Raw genomic sequence first — 15,329 nt, 5'->3', positions numbered from 1 at the left:
TAAATAAATAAATAATAACCAGGTGTTGGCAAGTATGTGGATCATCTGAAATTCTACTGCAGAATGCAAAATGGTATAATCACGTTTGAAAAAAAAAGTCATTTATTTTATAAAGGATTGATAAAAATATTTTTATTTGATACATATTTGTACATATTTATGGGATGCAGTGGGATATTTCAATACATGTATATAATGTGTAATGATCAAATCAGAGTAATTAGCATGACCTAAAATATTTATCATTTCTTTGTCTGGAGAACATTCAAAATCCTATTTTATAACTATTTGAATATATACAATAAAATATTGTTAACTATAGTCACACTGCATTGCAATAGAAAGTGGAACTTTTTCTTCTATCTAGCCATAATTTTGTATACATTAACCAACTCTTCTTTGTTTCTTTGAGACAGGCCTAACCAACTCCTCTTTATCCCCTGCTCCTCCCTACCCTTCCAAGCCTCTAGTAACCACTACTCTATTCTCTACTTCTATGAGATCAGCTTTTTTAGCTCCCACATATGAGTAAGAGCATGTGGTATTTATCTTTCTTGTCCCTGGCTTATTTTAGTTAACATAATGTTTTCAAGGCTCATCCATGTTGCCATGAATGCCAGGATTCATGCTTTTTAATTGCTGAATGGTATTTCACTGTGTATATATATTACATTTTTTCTTTCTTTCTTTCTTTCTTTCTTTCTTTCTTTCTTTCTTTCTTTCTTTCTTTCTTTCTTTCTTTCTTTCTTTCTTTCTTTTTTTGAGATGAAGTTTCACTTTTGTTGTTCAGGCTAGAGTGCAATGGTGTGATCTCGGCTCACTGCAACCTCTGTCTACTGTGTTCAAGTGATTCTTGAAACTAAACCACACATTCTCAGCCTCTCAAGTAGCTGGGATTACAGGCAAGCACCATCACACCTAGCTAATTTTGTATTTTTTTAGTAGAGATGGAGTTTTACCATGTTGGTCAGGCTGGTCTCAAACTCCTGACCTTAAGTGATCCACCCGCCTTGGCCTCCCAAAGTGCTGGGATTACAGGCGTGAGCCACTGCGCATGACCCATTTTCTTTATTCATTTATATATTGATGAACACTGAGGTTGATTCCATATTTTGGCATTGTAAATAGGTACTGCAATAAAAATGATGTAGATATCTCTTTGATATACTGCTTTTGGGGTCTTTTGTGATTCCAGAGAAATTGTAGCATTTGTTTTGATATTTCTGTGAAGAATGCCCGTTGCATTTTACTAGAGATTGTACTGAAGTATAGATTGTTTTGGGTAGTATGTTCATTTTAACAATATTAACTTCTAAAATTCTTGAACATGGGATATCTTTTCCTTATTTTTGTGCATCCTATTCACTTTCCTTCTTCAGTGTTTTATAGTTTTCCATGTGTAGATCTTTTACTTCCTTGGTTAAATTTATTCCTAGGTATTTTATTTTTTTGTAGCTATTGCAAATGTGATGGCTTTCTTTTTAAAAATTTTTATATTTTTAAGATACAGGGTCTCACTTTCACCCAGGCAGGAGTGCAATAGCATGATCATAGCTCAATGTAGCCTTGAACTCCTGGGCTCAATCAATCCTCTCGCCTCAGCCTCTCAAGTAGCTAGGACTACAGGCTCGCACCACCACGCATAGCTCATTTAAAGAATTTTTTGTGTGTGTGAAGACAGGGTCTCACTATATTGCACAGGCTGATCTCAAACTCCTGACCTCAAGAAATCCTCCTGCCTTGGCCTCCCAATGCTTTGAGATTAAAGGCATGAGCCACTGCAACCCACTGTGATTGCTTTTAAAATTTCTTTTCTTTCTTTCTTTCTTTTTCTTTTTTCTTTTTTTTGAGACAGAGTCTCTCTCTGTTGCCCAGGCTGGAGTGCAGTGGCAGGATCTCGGCTCACTGCAATCTCTGCTTCCCGGGTTCAAGCGATTCTCCTGCTTCAGCCTCCCAAGTAGCTGGGACTACAGGTGCATGACACCATGCCTGGCTAATTTTTGTATTTTTAGTAGAGATGGGGTTTCACCATGTTGGCCAGGCTGGTCTCGAACTCCTGACCTCAAGTAATCTGCCCGCGTTGGCCTCCCAAAGTGCTTGGATTACAGGCATGAGCCACCGCACCTGGCTCTTGATTTCTTTTTAGCTAAATGTGGCACTCTGGTTATGTATACTTACCAATTTACCATGTAACCCATGCATTGGAGAAATGAAAACGTATGTCCTGAAGAGGCTTGTGCATGAATTTTCATCGAAACTTTATTCACAATGGTTAAAAACTGGAATAAACACTGATGTCCATGAAGAAATGATAAATAAACACATTGTGGTATATTTACATAATGGAGTGTTACTTAGCAACAAAAACAGTAAATTACTGATACAAGCAATAACATGGATGAATTTTAAAACATTGTGCAGACCTAAATGAGTCTATTTTGTATGATTCTATTTTCATGAAACTCTCGAAAAGTATCGTGATGAAAAACAGGTGTCTACACTAATTAATTAATCTTGTTCATATTCTACATCATTCCCTTAAAGTTCAAAGTGCCTAAAAAGCACTATCCAACTACATTCTATAATGTGTAAGGGAAAGGTGAAGTGAAGAAATTGTGGAAGACACATACATAAGTAAGGTAATGGAGAGAGGACCCTGAAAGCTGGACTGAAAAATATTGACACAGTGGCAGAGTGGACGGGGATGGGGAGGATAAAATGATGAGTTCACATTGTTTGGAGTGATGTAGTGAATTTTAAGATGATAAGGAATTGAATGTGTCACACATGACAAGCATTTCTAGGTTATGTATGGATTTTTTGTAGTCTAGAAGTCATCCACTTCACTTATTTATCTGAAATACATGAGTCTTTTCCAGGACTTTTCTCAGCACAAGGGACAAATACATGGGAACCTGGAACTTGTTTCAAGAAGAGCTGTGAATTTGTGCTTGTTCTTTTTTTTTTTTTTTTTTTTTGAGATGGAGTCTTGCTCTGGCACCTAGGCTCCCAGGCTGGAGTTCAGTGACGTGATCTCGGCTCACTGCAACCTCCACCTCCCAGGTTCAAGTGATTCTCCTGTCTCAACCCCCAAGTAGATGGGACTACAGGCACCCGCCACCACACCTGGCTAATTTTTGTATTTTTAGTAAAGATGGGATTTCACCAAGTTGGCCAGGCTGGTCTCAAACTCCTGACCTCAGGTGATCTGCCTGCCTCAGCATCCCAAAGTACTAGGATTACAGGCGTGAGCCACCACACCCGGCTGCTTGTTCATATTTTTGAATGGAATTTGTGTGCATTATTTCATTTGTTCATTTGATTCTAAAGTGAGGACAGTATTTCCTACTTTTATGTAGTTGGGAACAGTAAATGGAAATGTTTGTGGAAAGTTTCTCATAAAATTTCAAGGCCTTTTGTAGATATAGTGTTTTAAAGGCCCAGAGTCTGGAGAAAAGAAGAGATAGGTACAAATAATGAAAAGGGAGACTAGATGCAACTTCTTCCTTATTCCATGCCTTTATTTTCAAAATACTATAAATGTTGAACATTGTAGTATTTGTGGTTTCTGAAATTTTGAGATAATTTTAAGAAGAGGAATAATTAATAACTGTTCCTTCCTTGGCTCAAATAATATTTAGGAAATACTAGTAGGTGTGGAAGAGCAACACAATAAATGTTTTTATTTAATTTCCCTGAGCATAACAGAGAGCAGATGGGGAATTCTGGGCCTGCCCTTTTTTACTACTAGCCAAGGAAAGCAGAAAAAAATCAATTGTTTTCCAGATATGGAGCCAGTTTTGTGTTCTCGTTGCTGATGTACTGTGAAAGGATTTGAAGGGTGTGCATGCACTTGTCACATTCATGTGGCTTAGATTTGTAGTGGAAAATGTGATTCTAGGTTGTCAAAATTGTGAGAAGCCATGGTAACCTGGTCTGTGTAAAAATGTCAATATTGTTATTATTACTATTTTCAGTGATTTGTTCAAAAAATTAAGACTTAAAATTCTGAAAATAAGTATTTCTGAAAATAAGACAAAGATAAAATGCTAATAAAATTTTTGGCATATAATTTAGCCAAATGCTTGAACTTATTGTATTGTATTTTTGCTTAACTATGACAGCTTTTCATTAAAAGGACTCAGCGTGATTGGTTGCTTTGTCTCCATTTTCCTTGGTCTGAGAGCAAATACTCAGGCTCAGTAAGTCCATGCATATGATAGGTTTGAAAACTCAGAATGAGAAGGGTGATTATACTAGGGAGAGAAAGAAGAAATCGGAAAAGGGAGCCAAAAATCAGCAACAAGCTTAAGCTTTCCTAGAATATGGTCTAACAGGTTGGCTTAGTTGGTAATATCAGTGCGCCTCAAAGTTAAAGAGTATATGAATGCCCTGGGGATTGTGTAAAAGTGTAATTTCTAATTTATTAAGTCTAGGGTAGGGCTTGGCAATATGCATTTCCTTCCACCTCCCAGGTGATGATGCTGCTGGCCTTAGAACCACTCTTGGAGTGCAACAAGGGTCAAAATTTGGGTTGGACCTTTTGGTGGAGACATATTTAAAACGTCTCAATAAAGATAACTTCTCAAAAGTATAGCTAAACATGATTTAATTTTATATCAACTTATACACTAAAATATATTCTAAAATTCAAAATCATTGACCAAAAATAAAAGCATTTGTTTGGCCATGTCCCCCTGATTGTTTTCATTCATTGCTTTCTTAGGTTAGGTCTCTTTATAAATACTCTGTGAATAAGTTAAGTCTCTTCGTCTTCCAGATAGCATCCTAACACAGGCTGTCATCTGGTTAACATATAAAATGTCCAGGTGGTATCTGTATCATCATGGATAGGACTCTGGAGAAGCAGACAGACCACTTGGCTTCTCTTTCCAGCTTTGCCACTCAGCTCTGGGACTTTGAACTCCTCATGTATAAAATGGAAAGCTTCTAGTGTATTGCCCATAATAGGGGTTTAGGAAATGTGTAAGGAGACCCTCCTAAGAGTATAACTAAGTAGTTTCATGTCTTCCATGCTTTGAGTAGAGCAGGTCAAAGAGGAGAGGTGTTGAGGATAAAAAACATGTCCCATAACTTTTAAGGACTTTACTGAGATACCCCATCCTTTCTTCTTGTGATTTTAGTTGTTCAAACTTTCTTCTACTGCATATCTAATCTTTTGTTTTATTTCATTAAATGCTAGTTGCAACCTGCTCAGAGCACTTACCTTTGGTTTTCTTTTATCTGCTCTTACAGAGATGAGGAAATAGATCAAAGCATAGCATTATTGACCATTTTTCTTGTTACCCTTCCTTTGCAGATTATTCCTCTGCTGTTCAGAAATTTTCCCAGACGCTGCAGTCATTTCAGTTTGATTTCATTGGAGACACTCTGACTGATGATGAAATTAACATCGGTAAGTCTTCAGCTACATATGGTCATATACCTGTTGAGGCAACCCTGAGACCATGTAGTCTTTTTGATTTGTGGATACAGAGCACTTGGACATGTTCATCCACTGTGATCCAATGCCAAGGCCCTGGGAGGTTGATTAGGAAGGATAAGGAAACTTTCCCTGCCAGTCCCATTTCCCCTTCACACGATAGCAATCAAAAGATACCCTTAAACTTCTACTGAAGTTTTTGACTCAGACCGTCTGTAAGCGACCTTTTCTTTAAAGCATATTTTCCTAAAGAATATATTAAAAGGGGATTTTTTGGGTTTATTTCCCAAAATGGTCAGAGTTAGATTCTTCTAAGGAACAAATTTCCCTAGAAAGTGTTTAATTAGCATTTGTATGTCTACAACTTGTCAGGAACAGGTTGCTTGGCATCTCTCTTGGGAACTGGATTTAAAAACTCACTCTTTTAGTTGTATAATCTTGGACAAGATATTTCTCTCTCTGAGTCTCATCTTATCCTCTTTAAAATGGGGTTAATATCTATCAAAGATGTTAAAAAGAGGAGGTTATATAGTAGAAGTCAAAAGAAGTTTGTATTATTTGTTATGACGGTAAAGAGGAGTGGTTAACAAACCCCTGGGCCCATTCCAGCTCACCACCTGCTTTTGTAAATAAAGTTTTATTGGAATATACCCATATTCATTTATTAAGCATTTTCTATGGGTATTTTGTGGCACAAGAGTAGCACTGAGTAGTCAGTGACCATTATGTGAAAAACATTTATGTGTTTTCCTAGCACATTATTGGAATATACCCATATTCATTTATTAAGCATTTTCTATGGGTATTTTGTGGCACAAGAGTAGCACTGAGTAGTTAGTGACCATTATGGGAAAAACATTTATGTGTTTTCCCAGCACATTATTGGAATATACCCATATTCATTTATTAAGCATTTTCTATGGGTATTTTGTGGCACAAGAGTAGCACTGAGTAGTTAGTGACCATTATGGGAAAAACATTTATGTGTTTTCCCAGCACATAAAGGAGTGCCTGACATATAGTAGATGTTCAGTGAAATGTTGGTAAATGAATAATGGATACATTCAAATTTCATTATTACGAGAGCTATACTTCATTTAATATTTAGCTATTCTTGGAAATATAGCTTATTTCGATTTTTTACTATTATAAGTAATATTTCAGTGAACATTTTTTAGATTTAGATTGATGACCGTTCTGGTTAAATGTGACTGTGTAACTAGTGAGTCAGATATTTGTATTTGTATTATTTTCTTATTCACTCCATTTTATTTTACTTCAGTAAGTCTATCCAGGTCCAAGTGCATGACTTATTTAAAAGTTAACATTATGGACTCTGGAATCAAGTAACCCAAGTTTGAACTCTACCTCTACATCTTAATAGCTCTGTAACCTTGGCAAGTAACTTCACCTCTCTAAGTGTTAATTTTTCTTATCTTGTAAAATGGGGATGAGATAATGCCGAGTGTGCACAGTGTTTAAATGAACGTTAAGTATTTCAACATTATTATTAATGTAAGATAATTTTGTACTTCTTTTTAAAAATAACTGCTACTTGCCTATCAATTGGAAGATTGGGAGATACATGGTACATGAAATTACATAAATGGTTCCTTTTTCTGGTATGAGGGTCTGATTTTGAACAGGTGCCCATTTATACCAAAGCCACCAACAGATCTGAGACTTTTCTCATGTCTTCCTTTATGTTGAACTTTGAGCCTTAATTCTCTTAACCCCATGAACCTCACTGCAAATGTCAATGAGTGCTATGCAGAAAAAAAGGTGTGTGAGCCTGAGCATAATGACTTATAAACAAAAGAAAAATGACTCCTTGGTGATGCCAGGTTCCTGTGGGGGTCTGTGGGACTCCATCAGAGCTGCTGATTATGACATCTTTGCTGCTTTTTTAAAAAAGAAAGAAAGACAGGGTCTTGCTCTGTTTACCCAGACTGGTCTTGAACTCCTGGGCTCAAGCTATCCTCCCACCACCTTGGTCTCCCAAAGCTCTGTGATTACAGGCATCAGCCACCACACTCGGTCTTTTTTTTTTTTTTTAGATGGAGTCTCGCTCTGTCCCCCAGGCTGGAGATCAGTGGGCTCACTGCAGCCTCTGCCTCCTGAGTTCAACTGATTCTCCTGCCTGAGCCTCCCGAGTAGCTCTGATTACAAGCACTCGCCACCATGCCTGGCTAACTCTTGTATTTTTAATAGAGACATGGTTTCATCATGTTGGCCAGGCTGATCTCAAACACCTGACCTCAAGTGATCCAACCCACCTTGGCCTCCAAAGTGTTGAGATTACAGGCATGAGCCACAGTGCCCGACCTTTTTGCTGCTTAATGTATGATTTATAATAACTCTTTAACTCAGTGATAATTTGCCTGCCAATTTCAGAAGCTCCTACTTATCATTTGACCACTGCTTTTAGGGATGCTGACTTAATGAACTGACTTTCGTTATTGAGGACTTAAGAGAGGTTTTGAAAATTCATTGGCCTGTCATGGTCATTGTCCTCGTTGAATCTTATTTCGAAAGCTGGGAATTGTGGTGGTAGTGAGAGGAAGAGCCAGTACTCAAACAGCTGAGGCTGAGGCTCTCTGGAGGCTTTGAGAAAAAGTCTTGGGGACCTTACTGGGAGGCTATTGTTAGGAAAGAGCAGTTGCTTTGGAAGCTGAGAATGCAGAATGTGCCATGCCCTCCTATTGCCAATACTGCTGGCCCTGAGTCAACACATCTTGTTTCACTGGAAAAAAAATTGCTTAAAACCACTTTGGATGGAATTGTGATACCCTTTTGGATTTCACATTATTTGTGCAGAGGGCCTTCTCATTAAAAATTTTTCATTATTGGCTCCAAAAGGTCACTCAGTAGCATTGACCTCATTGTAGGTACTCGTTATTTAGCAGAAATGACAGTGCTTCCTAGAGCTCATGGAGAAAGCCTGAGGATTCTGAAGAGTTCCTGCCCCTGATGATCTGCTCTCTGACTTACCGTGAATAGTTTATGTCTAACAGGGACAAGTGGGAGGCCGTGTGTCATTGATCTGACCATGACTTCTTTCACTGCTTTAGAGTTAGATATCTATGCCTTCAATTGGCATTGCCTTGTCTTTACCTCTATGTCTCTGTAACCAAAGGAAATCCCAGGTGTCTAAGAAGTCTTGGGTCTCCTTAGATTTGAGTTTTATTTGTTAGCTATGGGATCTTGGCAACATTAATTGAGCTTGTTGAGCATCTGTTTCCCTCATCAGTATAGTGGGGGAGTATTAATCCACCTCACAAGGTCATGAGGAGCAAATCAGATAATACTTATATCAGAGAGTGTCTGTAAATCATTTAGCTCAGTGTCTGGCATATAGCTGGTGCTCAATAATGCATTGTTATTGACTCTACTAGGAACATTGTAGAAAGTAATTTGTGGAAAACAGTGTTGGTTTGAAATTATATATTTCCCAAATTAACCAAAGGAAAATGTAGGATTGTAAAATGTCCGTGTTGGCAGGGACCTTAAATAGTATTTAGTTCATTATTTCTCATATAACTTCATATCCTAGTCACCTCAGGATCTTTTTTATCCCGTCACAGGACCTACCTTATACCTAAAGAATCAGAATCTCTATAGCAGAGCCCAGGGCCTTGATTTTTACATAGTCTTTATAACATCAGCGAGCATTTTGTAACCCCAGGACAGATCTCAAACTTTTCCAAACTGTCCTCCTTGGATCTTCAGTGTCTCCCATCTTTCATGATCAAATGAAACAGCAGTTTATATTGGGCTTTCATGTAAGAATTTGCTTGAAAAATGGGATTTGTAGATTAAACGAGAGAAGCAGACACTTTTAGAGTGCTCCCAAATAGCAGGTGTCATTGTAAGCACTTTATATAAACTAATGAGATAAAGAGAGACAGAATAGTAGCAAGTTTATCCCTCAATTCAACAGATGGGAAAACCGAGATCCAGAGGTAGGGACGTGATTGTTGAAGTTCCCACACAGCTACATAGTACCAGATTTGCCACTAGAACCTGAATCTCCTAAGGCCCAATTGATTCATTCAATAACATTTTATTGAGCATCTGCTATAAAGCTTGTCCTCATGGACTTCCCAATCATACAGGTTTTAGCATAGGCAAATGGCTTGCAATGTCACCATAGCACCATGAACTAGAAAGAGGCTCGTTTTCCACATAGGCTTAAGAGAATCTGCTTACTTTTGTTTTTTTTTTTTTTTTTTGTGATGAAGTCTCACTCTTGTCACCCAGGCTGGAGTGCAGTGGCGTGATCTCGACTCACCGCAACCTCTGCCTCCCGGGTTCAAGAGATTCTCCTGCCTTGGCCTCCCGAGTAGCTGGGATTACAGGCATGTGTCACTATGCCTGGCTACTTTTTTGTTTTTAGTAGAGACTGGGTTTCACCATGTTGGCCCGGCTGGCCTCGAACTCCTGACCTCAGGTGATCCACCTGCCCTGGCCTCACAAAGTGCTAGGATTACAGGCATGAACCACTGCACCTGGCCAGCTTACTCTTTTCTCAGGATCCCTTATATGTATTTTTATTCATTAGTAAATAGGTAGAGCATGTCCACTAAATGACATAAATAAGGGATTCAGAGACATAGCACACATCTTACTTCCCTCAAGGTGCTCATAGTCCATTAAAGGAGGCAGATAAGTAAATAGACAATAGCAACACAATGCGATAAAAACTACGGTAGAGGTCAGCACGTGGTAGCCCCTAATTCAGACTGGTGTGTATACGTGTTGGGGGACAGGATGATGGGGAGAATAAACAAGGAAGCCTTCTCAAAGAAGTGATATCTGAGTCAGTTCCAGGGTTAAGGTGAAACAAGGCAGGTGGCTAGGGTTCAGATATAAGGAAGCACTTACTCTCAGGGTTGTGCAAGTACAGGCTGGCACTTGAGAGTGAATATACCTCCTTAAAGTTTGCAACCTATGTACCTGGGGATTATTTGGTGAGGATCTTCAGAGGGCCTCGTATTTTAACCTCAAATTTCAGTCTTGTCATCACCGGAGCATGGCATCCATCAGGTGAACCCTGATAGCGTAGTTCTTTTCTTCTGTGCATCTACCTTGCTACATCTTTTCCAGAAAATGTCACCCATTGGGTTTTAGTGGGTCGTTTGTTTATGCCTGGGGGAATGAAAGTGATGTTCTAAATCTCAGACTGTAAATCACATTTCCACTCCAGTTATCCTAACATATTTGAAGAAACACCTTTGTGGGGCAAGAAGATTGATTTAAGGTCAGACTTCTAGTTAGAAAGTTCCATCAGCCACCCATTACTGGTTTCTGAGAGATGAGGGTTCAACATTGTCAGTCCCCCAATCCTGATTTTTGTTTAATGTGAATATTATTCATTGCTAAACAACTCACAGAAGATCATAAACCTCTTGTTTGAGATAAAGAAGGGACTAAGAAATAGTCTCTTGAGGGCTTTTTTTTTTTTTTTTTTCTATAAAACCAGTTGAAGTATCCTTTGAGAAGTGGTGGCAAATGTCAGTTGTTTTAGAGTCCTGGAGGTTAGGCATCTTAAAAGAGGAATGGCTAAAATGAAAAAAGAATCACTAATATAAAAGATTGTATTTAAGTAAAGAGCCAGGAGTTGAATTCTAAAGATTCAGTGATTTTCATGAGATTGGTGGGGGAAAAATCTTTTGGTTATACATCTTGAAGCTCTTAAGCTTATATGTCAGTGCGGTTGGTGACGTTCACAATATTGCTTATCATTCATATAGGGGCATGCACGAACCAAATATTTTGCCAGACTTTCTTAGTGCAGGCAATAGTTTTTCTGGGGAAAGTTCTAGCCTAATGCACCTTCTGCTGTGGTGATAAGCCCTTGGAGGTTTATATCAAGTTATTGGGCTTGAGTTCATAGGGCTTCTCACATCTCGAGGAAAAGAGAAAACGCAAGGTAATCAGAAGTCTCTTTTGGGATCTGGGCCATCAGGTTTTAGTTCTCCATGACTGGAAGTCACATGAGAAGAAGATAATTGGGCTGAGTACGGTGCCTTATGCCTGTAATCTCAGCACTTTGAAAGGCAAATGTGAGTGGATCACTTGAGCCTAGGAGCTGATTCTAAATGCTTTCAGGGAAGCATCATATTAAAACATAAAAACCTATGTATAAATGAGAAAATACTTAAAATGGCAGTGGCCAACTTATTACTGGTCATTTTCAAAAGTGGAAGACTTGATGACATTTTATTACCAGAAGAATAATGCAACTGAAAAATACATGAGATTTATGTGGCATTTAAAACAAAAGAAATCAATCCAAAAAATATTTTACAAAAAATCTGTAACCATAATAACCCTATTTTCAAAGAAGAGTGAATATTATATTTATAAAAATTGATAAACACAACCTTTATGAAGAAAAAAGTCTTCAGATATAATAATTCTGACATAATATACCATGAATATAGCAAGCTTATAGTTAGAATATACCAAGAATATATCAATCATATCAAGGAAAGCTGGGCTCAGTGATGCATACCTGTAATCCCAGGTACTCAGGAGGCTGAGGTGGGGGGATTGATTGAACAACCCCTAGCCACCCAAAAGAATATCAAATAAAGAGATTGAGAAATCTTAATAAAACATACTATGGAAAGCAAGAACATTGATCGTTCTCTAAGAACTTCCTGTATAGCATTCAATTTCTGAAATATGTACATTGGTAACGTTTAGCCCATGCAAGCTAGGGAAGTCTGAACATCTCTTTTGATTTCACGGTACTTCCTATGCAACTCAGACGATAAAAGAAAAAGCACCAAAACGATGCACCGGACAATTAAGGAAGTTATTGTCATAGGGAGAACCTTTATTAATGAGGAACATTTCAAAGAAATGGAAGAAAATTGGGGTATTGTAGAGGCAGATAAATAAGGGGGTCATCTGCAAGTCTTATGGGAGACATGAAGAAGGATAGAGATTGATGTTATATATGAGGTGGTCTTTGCAGTCTAGCCATTTTTCAGAACGCAGAAGGATGTGGGATTTCTTAACACTGGCTGCTTTCCTGGAGCCCTGGTCTCAGGTCCACACTCAGTGGTCCGGGATTCACAAAGCAGGGCACAACGCAGTGTCCTTTCAAAGCTCCCAGGCCCTCTGAGGTTCCACTGGGGAATTTGAGTGAAGAAGATGGCACCCATGCAGAGTGAGGAGACTGCTGAACAAGAGCCCCCTATTCTCATGGGCTTTTTATACCTTTTTGCTTATTTCCCTTCTGACTGATCTGGAGACTGACTGCTGGTTAAGTGCCAGTCAGGGTCAAGTAAGTGGTACAAAATGATTGCAAGATGTTCCTGACTATTGGTTGAGAGATCTAGTGAAGTGAATGTCATTTTCTCAGGAGTATTATTTGGTAGGCCCAGGCTTCAGGCCTGTCTGCCATTTACTCTTTCTCCCTCATTAAGGTCTCTTGGACTCCAGTAATCTTTCACTCTGAGCTCTCTTCTCTATCCTGTTCCTGCCACTATATTTCATCCATAGCAACGACCCTTATATCTTGGCTCACTTTTCTTCATGGGGATATGGTAGGATTTAGAAACATGGTCTTGGATTTGGCTGGACCTGAGTTCAGACTCTGACCTGTTCATTTACTGGCTACATGATCTTAGGCAGTTTTCATTAAAAAAAATAATAATTGAGTTTATTGGTATCTTTGCATTATAATATAAACATACTTTATTATAAAAATATGGAAATGAACAAAAATATTATTATTAGCTGCCATATACTGAGTACCTACTGTGTGCCTACTGCTTTGTGTACACTATCCAGTTCTCAGAGCAATTTTAAGGAGGTAGGATGACGATAATGGAGGTTAAGAAAACTTGCCCAGGATCACATAGCTAATAAGTAGCTTAAGTGAGATTTTTTTTTTTTTTTTTTTTTTAAATCAAGATCTGGCTCTGTCACCCAGGCTGGAGTGTAGTGGCAGGATCGTGGCTCACTGCAGCCTCGACCTCCCAGGCTCATTTGATTTTCCCATCTGAGCCTCCTGAGTAGCTGGGATGCACACCTCACCTGGCTAATTTTTGTTGCTTTTTTTTTTTGAGATGGAGTCTTGCTCTGTCACCCAGGCTGGAGTGCAGAGGCACAATCTCAGTTTACTGCAACCTCTACCTCCCAGATTCAAGCGATTCTCCTGCCTCAGCCTCCTGGGTAGGTGGAATTACAGGTGCTCACCACCACCCCTGGCTAATTTTTGTGTTTTTGGTAGAGATGGGGTTTCACCATGTCGGCCAGGCTGGTCTCAAACTCCTGACCTCAAGTGATCCACATGCCTTGGCCTCCCAAAGTGCTGGGATTGCAGGTATGAGCCACAGTGCCTGGCCCTAATTGTTGTAGCTTTTTTTGTAGAGATGGATTTCATCTTGTTGCCCAGACTGGTATTGAACTCCTGAGCTCACGCGATCTGCCCACCTCAGCTTTCCAAAGTGATGGGATTACAGGCATGAGCCACCATGCCCAGCTTTAAGTAGAACTTTAAATCATTTCATTTTTGACTTTAAAATTTACACATGTATGCACTCCATAAAGCATCACAAGTATTTTGATGCATTTTTTTCTTGGCTTTTTTGGGGGTCGAAACACAATTTTCTGCATATAGCTGTACTTGTGTACAATTGTTGTGTACAGATTTTTATATTCTGCTTTTTTTTTTTAAATAGTGTTACACTCTAGCTATTTTGTCATGTTTAGAAAATTTTGTGTAATTTCCTTTTTAATAGCTTCAATAATAGTTCATTAAGTGGACATACTTAATAATTCCCCAATCATTGGGCATTTTGTGTGTTTTCAATTATTCATCATCAGTAATAATGTTGAATGCCTACCTTTGGATATAAAGGTTTATCCCCATGTATTCATAATTAGTTCTTTTTGTTTGTTTGTTTGTTTTTTGTAGAGATGGGGGTCCCACTTTGTTGCCATCAGGCGTTCGAGCAATCCTCCTGCCTTGGCCTCCCAAAGTGTTGAGATTACAGGTGTTTTCCACCATGACTATCCCATGATTAGGTTTTAGGTATGGTTTCCCAGATATGAATTTACAATGTAAAAGGGTATAGATAATTTTAAGCTGTTTGATCCACATTGTCAATTTTTATTAGAAATTTACAATTTTTTGGAAGACAGTACATAACACTATAATTTATATGACCTTGCTAAATTAAACCTCAGTTTTCTCATCACTAAAATTGTAATGATGAAAAATAAAACACTTGAGAAGCATCTACCATATTGCTTTTCCCATCTCACTTTTCTGAACTTTTTGTAATTTCTTCTTTGAAAATTTTCCAAGGATAATGTTCCCTTGCTGTGATCTTTGTTAAAAAGAAAATTCTTGGACTGCTAAACATGATTGAGGAATATTGCGGTAAGTTTTCTAAGCCATGCTTTGTGGTGGTGTTTGTGGCAGGACATGTTGCTATTATTGATGATGGTGTTGTTGGTGGTTATGGTTATGCAGGGCTGTTTTCTTCCATTTCTTAGCCAATTTTCTTAGTCCCCAGTCCTAGTACCTGAAGAGAGGGCAAAAGGACTCTAATGACTTTGGCTCCTTAATGACTATTCTCTCCCACACTCTGTAATGGACAGTCTGATCTCACTAAAGCTTTTATTGCCTTCCCATTAATTCTACAGAACTGTTTGCAGGGTTAGTTTTTAGAAGATGCTGTAATTAATTATCCATGATATTTGGTTAAAAATAGATCTCTAAGAGGCCTTATAGGACCTCAAGATTTTGAGTCAGAAATAACCCTTGTCCAAACCTTTCATTTTTGCCCTTTTCTTTTGTCTTTTTTTTCTTTTTCTTTTCTTTTCTTTTTTTTTTTTTTTTTTTTTTTTTTTTTTTTTTTTT

General features: G+C 38.3%; 1 protein-coding gene across 1 annotated transcript in view; it reads left to right on the top strand.

Annotated features, from left to right (window-relative positions):
- Positions 1-1,955: 1,955 nt before the first annotated feature.
- The window catches only part of OPHN1 (oligophrenin 1), a gene marked incomplete at its 5' end in the record, with an annotated part of 249,567 nt that continues 236,193 nt past the window's right edge, over positions 1,956-15,329 (top strand). The window contains 2 exons of the mRNA XM_011980563.1: positions 1,956-1,973; positions 5,321-5,416. Coding sequence (XP_011835953.1) covers positions 1,956-1,973; positions 5,321-5,416 — 114 coding nt within the window. The remainder of the gene's footprint in view (positions 1,974-5,320; positions 5,417-15,329) is intronic.

The sequence above is a fragment of the Mandrillus leucophaeus genome, unplaced genomic scaffold, assembly GCF_000951045.1.
Source record: "Mandrillus leucophaeus isolate KB7577 unplaced genomic scaffold, Mleu.le_1.0 Scaffold1046, whole genome shotgun sequence".
NCBI classification, from domain to species: Eukaryota; Metazoa; Chordata; class Mammalia; order Primates; family Cercopithecidae; genus Mandrillus; species Mandrillus leucophaeus.
The sequence above is the reverse complement of the archived record's forward strand: the minus strand, read 5'-3'. Positions and strand labels throughout refer to the sequence as shown.